The sequence below is a fragment of the Nuphar pumila genome, chromosome 2, assembly GCF_984573655.1.
Source record: "Nuphar pumila chromosome 2, dmNupPumi1.hap1.1, whole genome shotgun sequence".
NCBI classification, from domain to species: domain Eukaryota; kingdom Viridiplantae; phylum Streptophyta; class Magnoliopsida; order Nymphaeales; family Nymphaeaceae; genus Nuphar; species Nuphar pumila.
In genome coordinates this window covers 106,837,535-106,857,124 of record NC_143250.1, presented here as the reverse complement: position 1 = coordinate 106,857,124, position 19,590 = coordinate 106,837,535, and the positions used below count along the sequence as shown (strand labels likewise).

At 39.7% G+C, this 19,590-nt stretch overlaps 1 protein-coding gene across 1 annotated transcript in view; it reads right to left on the bottom strand.

Annotated features, from left to right (window-relative positions):
* Positions 1–18,727: 18,727 nt before the first annotated feature.
* LOC149846593 (uncharacterized) overlaps positions 18,728–19,590 on the bottom strand; it is a 109,673-nt gene continuing 108,810 nt past the window's right edge. Inside the window, exons 11-12 of the mRNA XM_089996441.1 lie at positions 19,040–19,130; positions 18,728–18,916 (exon numbers count right to left, since the gene is read on the bottom strand). Coding sequence (XP_089852567.1) covers positions 18,854–18,916; positions 19,040–19,130 — 154 coding nt within the window. The 3' untranslated portion in view covers positions 18,728–18,853. The remainder of the gene's footprint in view (positions 18,917–19,039; positions 19,131–19,590) is intronic.

Sequence of the window (19,590 nt, the reverse complement as noted above, 5' to 3'; positions counted from 1 at the left end):
AAATGCATCTCTCTCTCTCTCTCTCTCGTGGAGACACAGTCCATTCCCCACCCCTGAGATGAGCACCGCCTGAGCAGTCGAGCACAACCCTTACAAGTGTGTTTTCTCTCTCCCTCTCATTCTCCGTCCATGCTTTTTTGGAAGCAACGGGCAAGGGTGAAATGGCTTGCGGCCGGAGACGGTAATACTAAATTTTTTCACTCATATGCTTCTCATCGTCATAGGAGGAATGTCATCCCATCAATCACCATTGGGAATGTTTCGTACCTTAATCAACACGTTATTTCAGCTGTCACTCAGTATTTCAAAGATTTATATTTTGTTTCACTTACTGCGAAAGGTGTCATTGGTCATGTTTCTGTTGGTTCGATTCGGCAAGATCAAACTAGAATTATGCAAATGAAGTTCTCTGAAGATGAGATTTTTAGGGCAATCAAAGGTTTGTCAGGGTGGAAAGCTTCAGGTTATGATGGGTTTCATGTGGATTTCTTCAGAATTTTTTGGTCTTGTGTGAAGCCTGATGTTATTAACATGTTTGATGAGTTCTATTGCAACTCTAGATTGCCTATTCAAACCCACTTGGCAATTATTTCTTTAATTCTGAAAGATGATGCTGCAACTGATATCTTTAGGTTTCGCCCGATTTCTGTTATGAGTGCCCTTTATCGGATGATTGCCAAGGTGTTGGCTAATAGGTTGAAGGTCGTGGCTCACCATTTTTTTTCGAACTCTCAGTTCGCCTTTATCCACAATAAGAGGATTCAACATTCATTCATCTTGGCCTCTGAAGTCATTCACTCCTTACATCTTAGTGGTCATGCCTATTTTTCTCTTAAATCAGATTTTCATAAAGCCTTTGACTCTGTGCATTGGCCTTTCTTATTTCAAATGTTATCCAATTTTGGCATTGGTCGTCGTTTTTCTGGGTGGGTGAGGGAATCGGTCTCTAATGCTCAGGCCATGATTAAGATTAACGACACTAGAGGTGGTCAGATCAAATTGGGGCGTGGACTAAGGCAAGGCTGCCCTCTATCGCCTTTGTTGTTCAATGTCATTGCTGAGGGTCTCGTGGTGTTGCTCAAGCGTGCTGCGGAGAAGCGCCTGATAGATCATCTAGATCTTCCAAATTTTTTGGACCATATTCTTATTTATGCTGATGATATGATTATTTTTGGTCGAGTAAACATGCAGCAAATGCTTAGATTCAAGCTTATTCTCCAGCTCTTTCTTTCTCTTTCTGGGCTTTCCCTAAATGATAGCAAATGCTCTATTACTATGTTCAATGTTCTGTATCTTATGCTTGCAGCGGGTCAACAGATTTTCAATTGTGCAATCTCTGAGTTGTCGATGACGTATTTGGGCCTGCCGTTACAAGTGAAGCGCCTCTCTTCCGCTGCTTGGGCTCCAACTATTCAAAAAGTGAAAAACAAGCTTTTTTCGTGGCAGGCATCTTATCTCTCCATTGCTGGCCGTCTGACTTTAATCAGACATGTTCTTTCTTCTATCCCTGAATTCTTCATGTCAATGTTTGTGATGCCTGTGGGCGTGGAGAAGCAGATTTGTCGTTTAATGACGGATTTTCTTTGGTCTGGGTGTCAGCTTAAGAGTAAGCGCCATTTGGTTGGTTGGCGAACGGTGGTGTTACCTAAGCGTATGGCTGGCTTAGGTGTTTTTGCTCCAAGACAAAGGAGTATTGCTCTTGTGGCCAAACAATGTTGGATGGCCCATCAACCAGGTTCTCCTTGTGCTCGTTTGCTTCATGCTAAATATGGTGCTCCTGATTTATCTAATTTTCGTCATGGAACCCGGGGGCTGGCAATCTCGCACTTGCGAAGCATATGGCTGAGAGCTTTATTGTCCTTCAGAGATAAAATTGGGGATGCAGGTAATTATGATCAGTGGTTGCATTGGGCTATTGCACCAAATGGTGCGTTCCACACCCACAAAGTGTATAGATCGTTGCTCCTCCCAGGGGCAGATTGGTTCCCTGAGTGTGCGTTATGGGGTAAGGGCCCTACCCCAAGATCTCGGGTCTTGGCTTGGTTAATTTTGCATGATAGGGTTCAGACTCAGTTATTTAAAGAAGTTGGGCTTTCAGTTTCCAAGTTGGTGTGTGTTGTGTCAAGCTGCTGAAGAAACTACTTTTCATTTATTCTGGTCCTGCCCAATCTTCGTGGCTCTATTTAATAGCATGTGGAGATCTTCGAATGTAATTGTCAAAGAGGAGTCTTTTGCGCTTGATCTGCTCCTAGGCCCTATTGAAATTAGACGTTGCAAGCGGTGGAGACTGATCTGGAAGACATGGTTGCTTACTACTTGGTGGTTTGTTTGGATGGCACGCAATGATGCTACTTTCTGTCAAATTCCGGTCATCCTTAACAATCTTGTCCATAAAATCTTGGTTGATGTATACGCGATTCTACGTATGCATCTTAGAGACCTCTCTTTCCATCTAAACAACGTTCACTCATCGGTGGTTCCTTCTTATCTAGAGGATCATGGTTGAGCTTGGCTTTGTTGTTTGTTGCTAGCTGGCTGTAGTTTCTTTTTCTTTTCCTTTTGCTTTTGTTTTTGTATATTTTAGTTTTGTTTTCTATTTTGTTCGGTTCTTGGTTTCAACATTTTGTTGATCTTCATGAGTGATAATGTTGATCCTCTTTCGGCTCTCTCACCCTCACTCTCCCGCCCTTTTTTTCCATCTCTCAGCACACCTCTCCTTCTGCAGTCCTCTGAGCCCCTCCTACGATCGTTAGAATTGCCTGTGCCACCAATCCGTTGAGCTCCCTTAACCCCCAAATCGGGCCAAGCCCCGTCGGATGCACACGGAGGTCTGGTCTCTCTCTCTCTCTCTCTCTCTCTCTCTCTCTCTCTATATATATATATATATATATATATATATATATATATATATATATATATATATATCCGTCTGTAGAACGTTGATTTTTTTCGTGTAGATCTGATTGTCAAGGATCGGGTGGGACTTGTGAGCCCTCTCAAGGTAAAGGGGTTTTTGGGTCCTTGACTGTGTTTTCTTTAGGGTTTTTCTTTGTCCTGTTGGATTCAAGTGTGGCTAGATGAGTAAACAATTTAATTTCCCCCTGATTAGTGCTTGCCGAGTATGAATTACTTTATAATTGGACGTTGAATTTCGAATCTGAATTTCTTTATGGACTTTGTGTTTGCAAATGATGTTTTGATTTACCTTTATAGATCAATTGGTCTTTTTTTTTAGGTATGAACCACCTAGCTGGGATATGATCTATTGGTCTTTTTTTGGGTATCAATTTTTTTTATTTTAGGTATGAACCACAATGCTAGATAAAATCATATCCCCTCATCATTTTATGTTCATTTCAGGAAGAAAGTTACATGAGCGATATTGAAGGTCACAATCTTTTTTGCAAATTGGATCTCTCAAAAGCTTTTGATACGGTCTGGTGGGAATTCCTTCTTACTTGCTTCTAAAGAATTAATTTTGGTGTCAAATGATACAAATGGATTAAGGAGCTTCTTCGCATCTCAAGTACGGTGATTTGCATCAATGGCAATCAAGGTGCGTTCTTTTAACTTGAAGAGGGGTTTGCGTCAATGCGACCCATTTTCTCTACTATTTCTTCTTGTTATGGAGGCCTTATCATTCATTTTGAATTCGACCATCATTGAGGGAGTTGCTTGGATTTCAACACTTCTCACATTCTATTTGCTAGATATTTTTGCATCAATGGTCTAAAGACTTGTTATGTTCCTTTTAAGTAGTCGACATTGGTAGATAATTTTGCTACTAAGCTCTTCGGATGCCAACTTGGAGAGCTCCCACTAAAATATCTTGGTCTCTCACTCCATATTGGAATCTCAAGAAAGATTTTGGAGGATAGTTGAGAAAAAAGTGACGGTAAATCAATTCTTGGGCTGGCTTTAACTTGGCACTTGTGGGGAGGGTAACTCTTGTTAAACATGTGCTTTCTAGTTACTTTTTGCACTTTGTTCAAATTTTTTCAATTCTACAAAAAAAAATTAGGAAGAGGATTACTAAAGCTTTTCAATTTTTCTTATTGTCAGCAAAGGGAACTAAAGAAAAGCTAGATGCATTTGGCATCCTGCGAAGCAGGTTATATGTCCCCCCCCCCCCCCCCCGAAAACGGTCGTTAGCTACATCGCGTGTTCGGGGATCCCAATGAGTGCCATGTATGTAAGCATGTGGTGGCTTGTATCCCCATGTTTGTCAGCATCAGTTAGCGTCGAAGTCTGGTGCGATTGCAAAGACTTAAGTATCATTTCCTCCATTGGTGTCATAAAAATAACGATTCTAGAAAAGGAGTGATTGCAAAGACTTAAGTACCCTGAATATGGTTATTTAAGACACAGTCCCTGCACTGCAGGATTATCCGAGAAAGGAATCCCCTCGAAGAAGGCCATGAACATCAACCCTCTCTCTCTCCCTTCTCTTTCTGTCTCTGTGCACATCCAACAGACGATCCTACACTGCTTCATCAAGCACTGACTGACCTGCACACTGACTGTAGCATGATTCAACTTGTTGAATTGTGGAGCCTGATTCAGAGTTTTTGCCCTTACATGAGGGGGGTCCGGGGGCTCCCCCGATGCGGGTTCCAAATGGTTGGGTGCTTATATGTTTTGGGCCTTGTATAAATTCTTTCTTTTCTTTCCTTCTTATAACTGTCGAAAAAGAGCAATAAAGTGTTTTGTTTGATCATGGTGCTCATATGTTTCCTTCGATTGTTTCTTGCTCGAGGTTTTCGTAACACCTTTTTCCGCGAATTTCTATTTTTTTTTTGCTACGCGATTTTCGTAAATCGCTACTCGATTTAGCGATTTTTCATTTTTTTTCATTACGAGATTTTCGTAAATCACTATTCGATATAGCGATTTATGAAAATCGCATAGCGATTTGCCATTTATTTATTTTTTGCTACACGATTTTTATAAATCGCTACTCAATTTTGTGATTTGTCATTTTTTTGCGCTACGTGATTTTCGTAAATCGCTGCTATATGTAAATCATAAATCGCGATGCCGAACACCACCCCCTTGAGCACGATCTTCGCCTTGATCAGGTTGTAGTCGTTAGCCATTCCGATGACAGTCTTGAGGTCTGTGATGGGGAAGTCGGAGAGGAACGTGCCATTCCTGATGCCCGTGTTGGGCAACGTCAGGGTGGCCTGGAAGGCATAGCCCTGATCGAAAGTATTGCCGACGTAGGGGTAGACAGATTGTACTTTGAAAGACTCTGTTGTAGGTGTATTGAATAAAGATTTTGTTGTAGGTGTCCCTCGAAGGCGGCGGAGGAGTCGTCGCAGTCGGTTGCCTGCTGGATAAGGGCAGCATTCCGGCCACTGCTAGCAGAAAGAGGATGACAATCACCATCGAATCGCCGGCTCTTTGCCTCCCTTATTTTTTTCTCTCTCTAGAGAGAGAGAGAGAGAGGGTTTTACAGTGTTTCACGGAGAAGGAAGAAGAAGATGATGACGAAAAGTTCAAACGGAAAAGAAAGAGAGAGCGCTTCAGGTTCGTTTCGCTGTTTAGACTTTGAAGAGTCAACATCATCCTCGACTTTCTGGATGGAGCACATTTTTGTCATTTTCTCGAACCGTCGTTTCATGGCAAGAATAGCAAAAAAGGGTACTTAAGTCTTTGCAATCGCACCAGACTCTGATGCTAAGTGATGTCGACACACACGGGAATACGAGCCTCATATGCTTACATACGTGGCGCTCATTCGGACCCCCAAACACGCACTATGGCATTCAGTGCGTCTTCGGGGGAGAACACACACCACTCTCTTGGCATCCTGGGATCTCATTACTAAACCTAAATAAGATAGTGGTTTGGGGATTCGAGAGGTATGGAGATGGAATAAAGCTCTTCTATTAAAATGGTTTTGGTGTTTGCTATAATCGGAAAAGCCTTGGGTGGATGTTTTTAAGCAAAAGTATGGGTTGAAGGGCTAACCATGGGAGTGGATGGGGGGATCCAAATGGTTGGGTAGCTCTGGGATTTGGAAGGGATTGGTAAAGCTCTTGCCTATCTTTATTCAATCCATTCGGATTGTTTTGGGTAATGGAAGTTGTACACGATTTTGGAAAGATCGCATGGTGTGTTAATAGTTGATTGAAGGACATGTATATGTCATTGTATTGGGTGGCCCCATACTAGATTCACTCCAAATATGGTATATTCACTATTTCCTCTTGTTATATCATATGCTTGGCGTTCCTACGGTTTCTTGGATCCCGGGCAAAGTTCTTTGGGATATTGCCTATCTATTCTGGGGTTCTATTGATGGTTGATTCAACATAACCGTCTTCTTTCGGACAATGCACTCAAGAGAAGAGGCTTTTATCTTCCAAGCCAATGTATTCTTTGTGGGAAAAGCAGAGAAAAGCTCTTTTCACTTATTTTGGGGTTGTGAATACACTAAGAATTGTTTCATTAATGTGTAAATGGCCCAGTCATTTATGGGAGGCAAGCTTTGATCTTAAAGATGTACACTATAGGAGTTTCATCAAGAGGAAGGGCAGAAAAATGGTTTTTTCTTGTGAGGTGATATGCACTGATATTAATTACGTCACTTCCTATGGATGCAAAGAAATGGGCGTCGTCATTTGGAGTGTTAACTTCCTTCCAAGCTATGTAACACAGACTCTTCTAATAGGGCACCGCATCTGCGTCACACTCACATTCATGTGGGTGCGACACTTGGACACGGCTTCATGTCAGGTAAAGTCAATCACACTGAGGTCCATTTCTATACAAAAGTAGATTCAATTAATCCTAACCAAGTTTATTTTTATCTATATTATATATATATATATATATATATATATATATATATATATATATATATATAAATACATAAATGCACTTAACTTAAAACTATTAAAAATTATATATACCCTCCCTCGCACCCAAGTTTTTAAAGTGTTGCATCATTGCATCCGCACCCATATCCACACCTGCATGCGCACACATAGCTTCCAAGGTTATTGCTATGACAACTTTGATGGAACTAAGGCATAAATTATGTCTCAAGTGGCCTGATCTCCAAAAATATTTTATTTTGCAATTCGATATTGCTTTGAAACCATGTGGGAGTGACACCTTGTCATTCTTGTTGTAACATATATTTCTTACTCTAATAAATTGGTGTTGAATACTTTTCTTTCAAAAAAAAAGTTGTGTCAAGGCCTTTACTATTGTTACGGGTGTAACTAGTTTGGGTTTTGTCTGATTCAAACCTGCTCTGATACCATGATAAAACAGAGAAGATGAGAAATAATGTTGGATTTAACGTGGTTCGGCTCTTGGCCTACGTCCATGGGCAGAGAAACAAATGCTCATATTATTAATGTCACGCTAGCAATGAGATACAGGAGGTGTTTATATAGGGTTACAGGGGGCGATAGGTAGGATGGATTAGGAAACTGTAACCCTTATCGTGTAACCCTTATCGTCAAATACAAGATAAGGCCAAGCAGTTACAAGGAAAGAAACGTGAACCAAAGGGAACCTAAGTTGAACAGGTTCCCAAAGAGACCACGATGGGAATAGGAATCTCATCGTAGTTGGCATGCTGTATTTTTAACAATTATAATCTGATGCAGATATGGTTTCGATTTTTTTACTAGCAAACTCAACGGAGATATCCATATTTGTTTGATATCCAAATCTGTTTAAATTAAGAAAAGCAGATTTGGAATAAGTTGTTCACCATCAGAGTCCGAATCTAAATCCAAGACATTTTAGGCAACATTTGATTTAGTTGGATCCCGTATTACGTTCCTAGTTGATGGGTTGTAATTTGTCCATCTTGAAATGAACATTCTTGGTTAGTTCTGAAGTTGGACCTTGACTTGGAATTTAGAGTGGACCCACTGGGCCAAGTTGCAGCCATAAACTTGGAAAGTGTGCAGCAGACTCAAACATACACAATTGGTACAAGCTAACCATCCCAACCAAAAAAAATAGTTGAGCCTATGTAATAATTACTTGGTCGTAATATAAAATTGAAGTTTCTTTGGGTTATAAATTCAAAAAAAAAATGTCTACCCTTTAAGATCGTGACTAATTTCACTTGTCAATCGTGCTATAGATTTGTTGTCCAAAAAGCATGAACCATACGAATATCTGTGCATGTTATTTGCTTTCCTCAAAGAGAAATGCTATGCCCACCCATGAGGTTAGATTTGTTTGCCACCATCCCGTTTTCACATGCTCACGTTTCTAATTTCTCTATTGTCAAGGTCGTTGTGCCATTATTTGTCGGTGCCTCCGCCCGTACTCCTGTTTTGCACAATTTTGTGGTGGCTTCTGGAGACATGTGTGGCTCTCGTAAGCATCAGTATTTTGGAAACCCGCACTTCATTATTTTTCCATGCAGGCATTCTGATGGCCTGGTGGTTCATGTTATGGGTTTTAATGCCCTATCTTATAGAGCTATCAACCGCATGGTGATCAGCTTGCAGGCTTCTTTCCTCCTATCTCCCGCGGACTTCATGTTTCGCCTCTCTTTGCATCTCACAGTTGGCCACAGTTCGTCTGGGGATCCGGTTACTTTTACCTCTGGGGACTCTCCTCCTGCGGGTGTTGATCCTACAGTAGGGTAAAGTCATCTCTTTTCTATGCTGGGTATCAAAGTTAATGAAGTTGCACGGCTTCTCGATGTTTCTCTTTCCTCACAACAACTGCTTCATATCTCAGAAGTCATGCTCGTATTTGTTGCTGCGGTCTCTGACCTTCTCCCCTCCTCTGCGGCAACCCTATATGGGGTCGTTCTTCATATGCTGACTCCCAACTTGTTCCCTCAATCAGGTGTTGGGGCCAGTTCTGCCCGTCGAGGGCGTCGTTGCAACCTGCACACCTTCGCCTCCCATGCTGGTGGTTCCCCTCGACGTTCAGCCAGAGCTCGCACCCCTCAGAGTTTTGCTGACTTTCAACTATGAAGACTCTATGCTGGAATATTAGAGGGTTGAACTCTCCAGACAAGTGCTTGTTCCTGGCAAGCTAGATTCGCCAGAAAAAGCCAAATCTTATTGCCCTATTCGAAACAAAAATGGAAGACGTCTCTCGATCTGTCGTTTCTGAAATTTGGAGAGGGGCAGACTTCTTCTTTAAGCCCGCGGTCCACTATGTTGGTGGTATTTTTATTCTCGCAAAGCCTTCTCTGGGTATCTCTCAAGTCGACGATGGCCTATTCTCTCTTTTGATTGCCCTTTCCTTGAAAGCGGGAACCCTTACAACGGTGATCACTATTGTCTATGGCCCAAACCATCCTCCCCTTCGACCCTCATTATGGTCCGATTTGAGTAGAATTATCGATTCTTTTGAAGAGCTGCACCTTCTTATGGGAGACTTTAACTGCTTGTTGTCTATTCATGACTCAAATCCTCCAGTTTCTCTAACTGCCTCTATGCGGGGTTTTCAGGATTTTGTCCAACAACATCAGTTTTATTTTGTTCCTCCTACCGGCGAGCCTTTCTCTTGGTCGAATAGAAGGTCTCACCCATGCTACAGGCTGCTAGATCGAGTGCTCGTCTCTCCCAATCTGCTGGAGATCCTCCCTGACATCACATGCTTCCTGCTTCCTCCTTCTGTCTCAGACCATAGCCAGGTTGTCACTCGTTGGGGAGAAGATTTTACCTCTGCAAGGACTTTCATCTTTAAAAAATGGTGGTTGAAGGAGCCCGACTTCAAATCTGTGGTCCATCGTTCATGGAGCAAGCCTTCTACTACGGTCAGGGTTGTTGTTCGGTGTCATGAGAAGCTTTTTCGTCTCAACTGCGATATCAAAGCTTGGCTTCTGAATCATAATATCAGTAAATTTCAGCAAATGGATGCCTGGGAGCAAGAGTTGTCGAGCATTCATCATTCTATGTCTTTCCCAGAATCCCTTTCTGATTCAACTAGTCATAGCTTAAAGGTCAGGTCCACTGAGCTTTCTTTGCTTCTGCAAAGATGATGGATCAAGGATTAAATTAGATGGAAACAACGGGCGAGGGTGCACTGGCTTGCGACTGGTGACAACAATACGGTAAATCAGGGATAAAGGAGATCTAAAAGATAGCAAGGAGATTTGAAAAGTTGTTATCTCATCAATGCAGTGTATATATCATGTACATTCTAATGCAATGGCATTACCTTTGATCATTTGTTCTCAACTTCACATCTTTTACTTTACACCAGCTGGGTTGCTTGGTTGAAAGCAATAGCAGAAGGGAGAATGTCTGAATCTCTGAATGATTGGAAACTAAGGGTAGTGAAGGGTCTGACTTTTATTGCTAACATACTAACTGTCTGAAATCAAAACCTAGACATAACGTGACACCACTACACGATTTCAGATATTAACGTCAATACAGATGCTATGTTGTTGATTAAATGAACCTAAACTATATGTAATAACTAAATACTATGACCAACTAAACAACTGAGGTAGCCAATGAGATCAGTGTCACTCACGCTGGAACAACGTGTTTGACGTTGATTCACGCTATGACAAGAATAAAACGATGTAGCAAAATAAACTAAAACTTTGGAACAAGACGTTGAACCTAATGCTGAAAGTAAATACCCACTGAATAAAATATTATGCGGTTTCAATAAATAAAAAAAATGATTAACATGCATTGACTATATTATTCATGTATTTTTATATTTTTTTAGATGATAAATCTGAACTAAATATGCAAAATAGACAAAATCAAACAAAACTAAAACTACGATAAAAAAGAGAAAAAAAAAGAAGCAAACTGTTGTGGATCGCCTCTGACGGATTGGTTGAGAAGAGAAGACGATCAATCCAGCTGCATCCACGCTTTCCTGACGAAGAAGGCAAGAAAAGCCGATGAAGAACGGGTTTAGAAGACAGATGAAATGAAGAATAAGAAGGGGAAGAAGGAGAAATAGCTCAAGAGGGTAAATCGGCCAAGAATGAAGAAGAAGAAGGGAAAAGGGAAGATGGAGGCAAGGAAGGCAAGAGGACTGCTGGAAAAATGTTTTTCCCAACCCTCCAAACTACTATTTATAAGCCTAATTAGGTTAAAACAAAGTTTTCAAAAGAGTCCAAATATTTTTATAATTTCCAAACAAGGTCTCTTATGAAAACATGTTTTTTTCTAAAAATTGAAACTTACTAAACCAATTAAAAATTAGCTAATACAAACCTAAGCTAACTAAACTACAATTAAGAATTTTAAATCTAATAAAAACACTAAAAATGCAGGAAAAGCTTTGAAAACCCTAATTTTCTAATAAAATTCAATTTAATGTTGTTTCTCAAAACTAACGATAAAAATGGGTTTTTAGAGTGATTTTAACATGGATCATGCATAAATAATGATTAATAAAATATGAATATTATGCATAATCAAATACCTCCATGCTTATCATTTGCTAGTCCTCGAGCAAACTGAAGCAAAAATACTAAATTAACTAATCAAAGCAAAACCTAACTCACTTTTGTAGGAATCACAGTTGTATTTAGCATATGCAATAAGCTCTTTCAACCCCTGGGTTATCTCAGCGGACGAGTAAGGTCTCGTGAGGGTTTACAGTGATGCTACCCACAAACATCTATGTCATGTATGCATAAAAATTTCAACTTTAAAAATCATTAGGCAGTCAAGGTATTTGTTTTCACAGATATTTCATGCCATTATATTATCAAAATATGATTAGTCTTTTACATACCACCATATAATAAAATATTTTCTTTCACTTTTCTAAATAGCATAATCATTTATATTTTATTCTCAAAAAATCAAATATATACATGTTATTATTTTATTATCCTCACTCATGTTTTCTGCACAGGTTTTCTCAATATTTGTTTCTAAGCAGTGAACTCTTTCTTTTACGCTCTTTCTTTTTCTTTTTCTTTTTCTTTTTCTTTTTCTTTTTCTTTGATTTTTAATTTTTCACACTTTTTCTTTCTTTCTTTCTTTTGTTGAACACTATATCAAATTTTCAGTTTTAGTGACTCGTGTAACGAGCTTTGGGTCAGTGACTCCCAGGCTAGACGACCTTAGGGCACCAGATACAAAGTATCCCTTAGACTTAATCGCTCAAGTTACTAAACCTTTAATTTTCATAGTTTACATATAGCTTGCTTCTCTGTCGTGTGCAATGTCAACATCTATTAGGCTTTCTATAAAGTCTATATACCGGGCTTTTAGGTCGGTGGCTCCCAAACCAGATGGCTTTAGAGCACTAGGTGTAAACACTCTTCAGGCTCTACTCGCTCGAACAAAATAGGCCACAAATATCAACTTAGATAAAGAAGTAATTTCCTTTATTATCCTTTTCGACATGGGAATCAAACACTTCAACTTGTGTTTGAGCTCAACTACTGGAGAATACAAACAGATCAAACAACTAAACGTATGCTCGTTTCACTTTTTGAGCTCTTATGCAATATTGTTCATTTGCTTAGTTTTTCAAAAATAAAATTATATTTATTCATACTTGTGATTCAAAATAGACTCTAACATGCATCTATCATCATTTCTTTGAAATCCACATAAACAATCATGATTTTCTAGATTTGCGTCAGAAAAAAAAAATCATGGGGCTTAAAAAAAATTTAAAAACATTAGATTTTGCAAAGCAGTCATATAAGTTCAAACTCATTCCTTAAAAGCTTATCTTTTATGAGTTACCATCAAAAGTGCAAATACGAAGATAGAAAAAGTTTGAGTATGCAAACTACACCCTCCCCCATGCTTGAATGACATTGTCCTCAGTGGCACCCCCCCATGCTTGCATCAAACTAAGTGAATGCATATAAGAACAAATATGATTGAGAGAAAATGAGTAGAATTCACCTGATCCACACTATGAAACCTTACCTGATACGGTATGTGAATGGTTCTGCAGAGGTTCCACCTGTCTCACAGTTTGCAACTCATAGAAATATGCAAAATAATGTAATACATATATGATCTAGGCTTGACGCTCATGAAGAAAAACTACTAAAGCTACTAATGATACATCACAAATATGGGTTGCCTCTGATAAAGCGCTAGGTTTTATGTTCTCAGCCAGACAGATCTCTGATGACCCTTCATCATCCATGAGATTAATGGACGTGAAGTCATGCTCAATCAGGCGTTCTAAGGAAAATGGTGACATCCGTGACACTGCACACTATGTTTTCTCCAACTCTACCCCTATGCATCCTACGATGACTCTCTAGACTGGAAGGAAAGAGTTTAGTCTCCACGTGAAGACTATTCTTAAATGGTGGAGAGCCAAGAACCGAACATCTATCAATATAAGCAGCATCAAGCAAGGGAGGGTTGTTGTAAACCTGCTTGACTATGCCAGGCATTTCGTGCATGTGTGCCCCTTGCTTGCTGAAATCACTCGATTTTTCTAAGGCCTGCAGAACAGAGGCTCAAAGAATATACAAAGAAGGCATGGGTTGTGGGCCATGCCCGTTCTCCTCGGGCCTAGTGGAGGAGATCAACTGGTCAGTGGGTATGACAGTGGGCTCGTCAGTCGATTCTTGAGTAGGGTGGAATGCCTTCCTACTCCGAAGGGACATAACAGAGTTGACCTACTCATGGTGGGAGCCTGTGAGGTGTAGGTCGTGATACATGGGTTCCTTACCCTTCGAGTTGATGACAGACTGACTTGGGAGGCTTTCCTCGCTTCGCTTGCTCACGGTCTCAGCCAACTGTCTCATCTGCGTCTCAAGCTTCGCTATCGACTGTGTATGGGAAAAAAGGGTGGTCTTGATGACAGATAAGGCCTCGAGCAGCTTCTCCTGAAAAGATGAGCTCGATGTGGGCTCCTAAAGAGAAGGCAAGCTAAGCGAGGGGTAGACCTGTGAAAGTGTGGGACGTAGATAACCTTGTGAGAAGTTACCTTGTCTGTGTTGTGTTTGGGAGGGCAGATAGAGTGGCTCTTCTAGAGTTCTCCATGCGAAGTTGGGATGATTTTGCTATCTCGGGTTATAGGTGGGTGCATAAGGATGGTGCACCAGTCTGGCAAAACCTTGGGCAACATTCACTTGCTCCTGAACGAATTCAGATGGAGTGGTGTTGTTGGACACTCAGAAACAAAGTGCATAAACTTGCACCGATAACAATAGCCCCGTGAGTCGTGAGTTGCCATCTATATAAAGATGCACCTAAATCAGAAAAAGTATAAAATTTATACTTACAATGTGATACCGCGGACATGATGGATCTTGAACCAGCTTTCTCAAATACTCGCTCTGATACCAATTCTGTAATGCCTCGGATTTTCAAAACAAAGCTAAGTTAAAATTTTTGGGAATTTCTTTTTTTTTTCTTTGCAGCAAAACTTAGAAAAGTTTTTAGCAGTGAAATCAGACGTTAATGAGTCGTCAGTTTTAGAAAACTCTGGGCAAGTCACAGATATGTGGCCAAGCACTTCTTGACCACCAAGGTGTTTCATTTATCAAAACAACTTGCTTATTACAAACATCACTGCCTGAAAAAGCAGTACTTAGTTTTAATAAAGAAAGCAGTATCACCCTGTCTAGAGAAACCCTGGAACTTGATGTCGTCTTGCTCCACATATAGCAACGCAGATTCAACGCCTGAAATCTTCATTAAACAGGGTCAAAACCAATGATGATTTGGTAAGCAAGCATTCATCCACACATCCATTCAACTCAAACAAATGCATTGACCACTCAGGTTCACAGTTCGCAATAACGGTGCTCAAGTCTCCATGACTTAGCGTATATCGCAAGAACTTCCTCAGGACTATGAGTTGAACATTTTGCTCAAGTCTTCATGACTCAGCGTGAGCCTCTTCAGGGTTGTGATTTGAATATCGCGCTCAAGTCTCCACGAATTAGTGAAAGCCTCTTCAGAGACTCAATTAGGATGTCGAAGCTCAAGTCTTCATACTTGGCACATCTGTATCCCACGAACCTAAACGCAAGCTCCTTAAGCTTCGCTTAGTTGTGCATATATAACACGGGTCTTTTTTCTATTGGTCCAGTAATATACCGATTATCACATCTTTCTCAAGGTTATGCAGGACTTGACACAACAATGTTCATTCACTCATACATTAATACATCGTTGAACCTAGAGCTAACGCATTGTTTCGATATTAGTGGTTCACCCCCTGGTACACGAAATAAGTTTTGTTCAGGCATCAATGCGGCATTATGTGGGTTGATTATTTCATGTATTTTAGATACCCTAGAGGCATGTTGACCCCATCCGTGTTAGGGCGGTGGTTTTCATACCGAGATAACCCTAACAGGCTGGTTTAGATGCATCATTTACTATAGTAGTTGGGTTCAATCCTTAGATATTTAAGGATAACCACGACCTCAAAACTCTTGAGTGACTGGAGGTCTCATTGAACTCTATCAGGTTCATAATCAAATACATGTCACTCACGACTGTACCATCATTGTATGCCACGGTAAGCAATAGTCCTGAAGAGGCCTGTCGATCTTACGATTACCTATCGAATATGTGCATGTCATTCGGGCAAGTCAATGTCTCTTGCACTGAGGACATATGTACCCGACCCTATTTAGTAATTCTCACTAACATGGTCTTTAACCGCGGAAGTTCATTCAGACTTTAAGTCTTATTCATATGCATGCTTGACTCTGATCTCAGCTGCTACGACCATCACAAGCATCTCAACTCTTTCGGGTGGACAACATACTCTGTCACGACGGCCCTTACGAGTTTAGTTGTGTAACAATATCTCAATAAGCATGCATATGACACGATCTCAACGGATCGACTGCACGACGTGTATCACCGCAACGAGCCGTTGGCCTAGTCAAGGCGTGACAACTACTCTGGCTCTACAGCCCTTACGAGTAAAGTGCCCTTACAGGTGAACATGAAAATTGGTCATTCTGGCAACGTTCCGACAATAGGGCATCCTCGTGTCATTCAACTGATTCAGACAACTCTTTTGCCAACAATTTTGACAGCACTTCTCCTGCTTCGACGGCAGGAGTGAGTCGATCATTTCTACGTTGTAGAAAGTACCATTGAGAACTTGGGCAGGACCTTCTTTGTATGATGGAGTATCACGCTACGCCCTTTCTTAACTTGCTGAGCTTCTTCAGAAATTTCAGCAACAATCCCTCTCTTTGTTTGAGGAAGCGTGTGTTTCCTTTAAGCTCGGTTAGCATCTTTTCAGAAATTTGGCAGCATTTTTCTTTTTTTGATGGAGAAATCGCTACGCTTAACTCGGGGATGGATGCACACTGTTGTGCATACTTTGCATCCATCAAGGTTTGATAGAACCTTGGGTCATATTCAGGTCATGCGCAAGTGACTTAAGTCTTTACGAAAAAATAGTTTTTCTCAAAAGGCAAAGTCTTTCCAATAGAAGCTTCATTCGTCAAGCAGAATCTTGATCGAGGAGCGGCAATAGAATCATATCGACGATTTGGAGTTTGATCTTCATTTGAATATTCATTTATGCACACTATATGTAATATAAGCAGAAGCTTGTGCTTTATATGACGTCAACGTAAATGAGTGCATATACTTATTGTTCGGTAGGTAAAACCGAACGAAATATCTTATATATATAATTGCAGAAAGCAGGAGCCTTGGCATCGTTCAACACACTGACAAGATAAAATACATAATTTAAATTGTAGAAAACAGTAGCCTTGACATCATTCGACACAACGACAGATCTTTAAATACGTATATACACATGAATCAATATCCAACGATAGTCGCAAGACATGCGCATGAACACTAAAATGTCATAGAGGGCATCAACCAAAGAGTAGGGCTAAATAATATTTTTAAGAACACATATATTGTGTAACTCAACATATATATCCAACGAGAGTCACAAGGCGTGCGCATGAACACCGAAGTATCCTAAAGAGCATCAACCAAGGACTAGAGTTAGATATTACTTCAAAAAGTATATGATATATACAAACAAGCAATACTTGAGAGAGATGGATCGACGAAGCTAACTTACTTTTGATCAATGAAGAACGGCTCCAGAACGCTCTGACTGCTTCGAACAAGGTTCAAACCTTTTTTCGAGAGGTCAGACTAGGTCAAATGAGTTCGACCTAATTGAGAATGAGGAAGAGAATGTCAAGCTGTTAAACCCAAGTGGTTTGAACCAAACTGGGTTTGATCCAAGTCAACTGGGTCAGGCAGGTTCAAACTTAGTCAAAGTAGTGTATGGGTCTAATGAATCAAACATAGGTTTAGGACCAAAAGAGACTTTGACTTTGACTAAACTCAACTAGGTTCAAGCCATTTGGACCAGATTAGGTAGGTTTATACTAGGTCAGGCAGACTCAAACCCACTCAAGCAGGCTAAGTAGGAGAGGTTTAGGAGAGAGAGAGAAGAGGAGAGAGAGGGGTCATTTTTTTATGAGAGGAGAGAAGGAGATCAAGGCTATTTATAGCCAAAATTACTTGGTCTTCAAGTAATCTTTTTATCTTTTTGCCCTTGCCTTTTCGAATAAAGATAGAAGGTTCCTTTTGTGTGGAGCCCACATAGAATATTTCATGAAATATTTTATGGGTCCCACAAGATATTTTCTGAGGTATATTTTTGTGGGTCTTACCAACATTTTTGTGGATCCTGTAAAAATTTTAAGTTTTCGACAATTTTTTTATGAAAAAATCTGAGTACGTCATTCTCTTCGTACTGATGTAACTAAAAAAGTTGGTTCGTACAAATCTATTGATTTTACTCAGAAAGAAAGTTATGACTATGTGACAGTTTGAGCATATATTCACGAAAATACAAATATCCTAAGTATAACTAATTCGTAGAAATCAATTTATTTTGCATTCCGAGCTCGAATGTTACTTTCACCTGAAAATACCTCATGAATTTATTCATGAAAGTTGCTAAAAATTTGAGGATCTTACAAAAAAACTTGGTATTTTTTATTAGGAGCTATGTTAGAAAGAGATAGACGTCATTCACTCCCTTCCCCAAGGGAAATTGTTTCCTGAATAAGTACACCAAAATAAATGAGCACATACAAGTCTATGCAGAATAAAATTTTGACGGCAGAATTATTCAAGACTTAACCTTTTGGTTTCATCTTGATACAAGTTGCTACAAATGCCGTTCATCCCGAGAGATGGATAATGGTTTTAAAACCTCATTTCTTATACAGATCAATGGGAAATGAATGTCTTAATAAAAAGAATGCTTGAGCTCGCTCTTTACATATGTTGATGCGGCTTTTATAATCTGGCATTCTCGGGAGTTAAATGTGGCAGATTTCACCAGCACCCAATGTCACAAATCTGCTCCTCTGGATATCTTATTGATGGAAAATCTCTAAACATTTTTAAGCATTCTGGCTAATCTTTTCTAAAAAAAACTTGAAAACAATAACAGCATATAGAAAAATAAAATATGAAAAATACATGAATATTTATAACTATAAAAATACTAAAAGTTTGTTAATGCAATATTTTCAAAAATAAGTTCTTAAAAATATCACCCTCTTTTTCTTGCCTCGTTACAAGTTTAGATAAGATATCTAAGTGTTCCAGAATGTGATCTGGATCTGGTCTGTACAAAGATGCGGTCACTTCCTCATTGTGATAAAAGAAATGTTCTCCAGGGCTCGAAGTCATGATGTTGGGATATCTCCACGTCGGTTAGACTTCCGTATGACTGGCATTGGTTTGTGGGTTTGTTAAAGTGGCACATATCAGCAATAATCATGTCCGGAGTCAAAAGGTGGTTTTAGGTTAAATAAAACTATCACTATATTTTGTAAATACCAATATATTTAAAACATTTACTGGCTTGAGGTACATATACTGCGGAATCTAAATTCAACAAACCAACTCCATTTCTAGACAACCTCTTAGATGATATCTCTTGTCTGATCTTTGCTTGATGTCCACCCATACGTACGTGTAAGGCGAATCTGCAATAAAGTGCAATGAAACATAATTAGAATTGAAAATTTGAGATATAACACAGAATTCCATCCATGTATTTGTTGAGATTGCATTAGCATATGGATATAGATCAAATCACAACTTATTACCTGGGCGAATGCATAAACGGCCCGCAATATCCTGGCATAATCTGTGCCTATCATTTGAATTACAATATCTGCCAGAAACGTTCCCCATAGCCTGCAGAACTCGGGCCACAAATGCATAGATCTTTTGTTATAAATTCAGAGAAAGATGCACCACAGATAACATGATAATGCAAGTGGACTAAGAAACGCTGAAGTAACAGCATGCCTTTCTCAAGAACTGATAAGAATCTGTTTGCATGAAAATAGCAGCATTTTCCAACTTATACAGATTCAGCAACAGTTTATGAATGCTGAGCTTAACCATATGGTCCTTTTGCCCATATTTCCCTTTGGCCGGTATACCTTGGGCATCTTACCCAGTAACCATCTTCATCATTTACAGCAAAAAAGTGGAGAGGCATTCTTTTTCCTTTTCTAAATATCAATTAAAAGAAAACTCAATTAAATAAACAAAGTAGGAAGGTGATAACTGATGAGGGTCCATCAATGGCAAAAACCATATGATTTATTATTATGGTGATAATGATAGTAATAGTTATTTCAAGACCTGA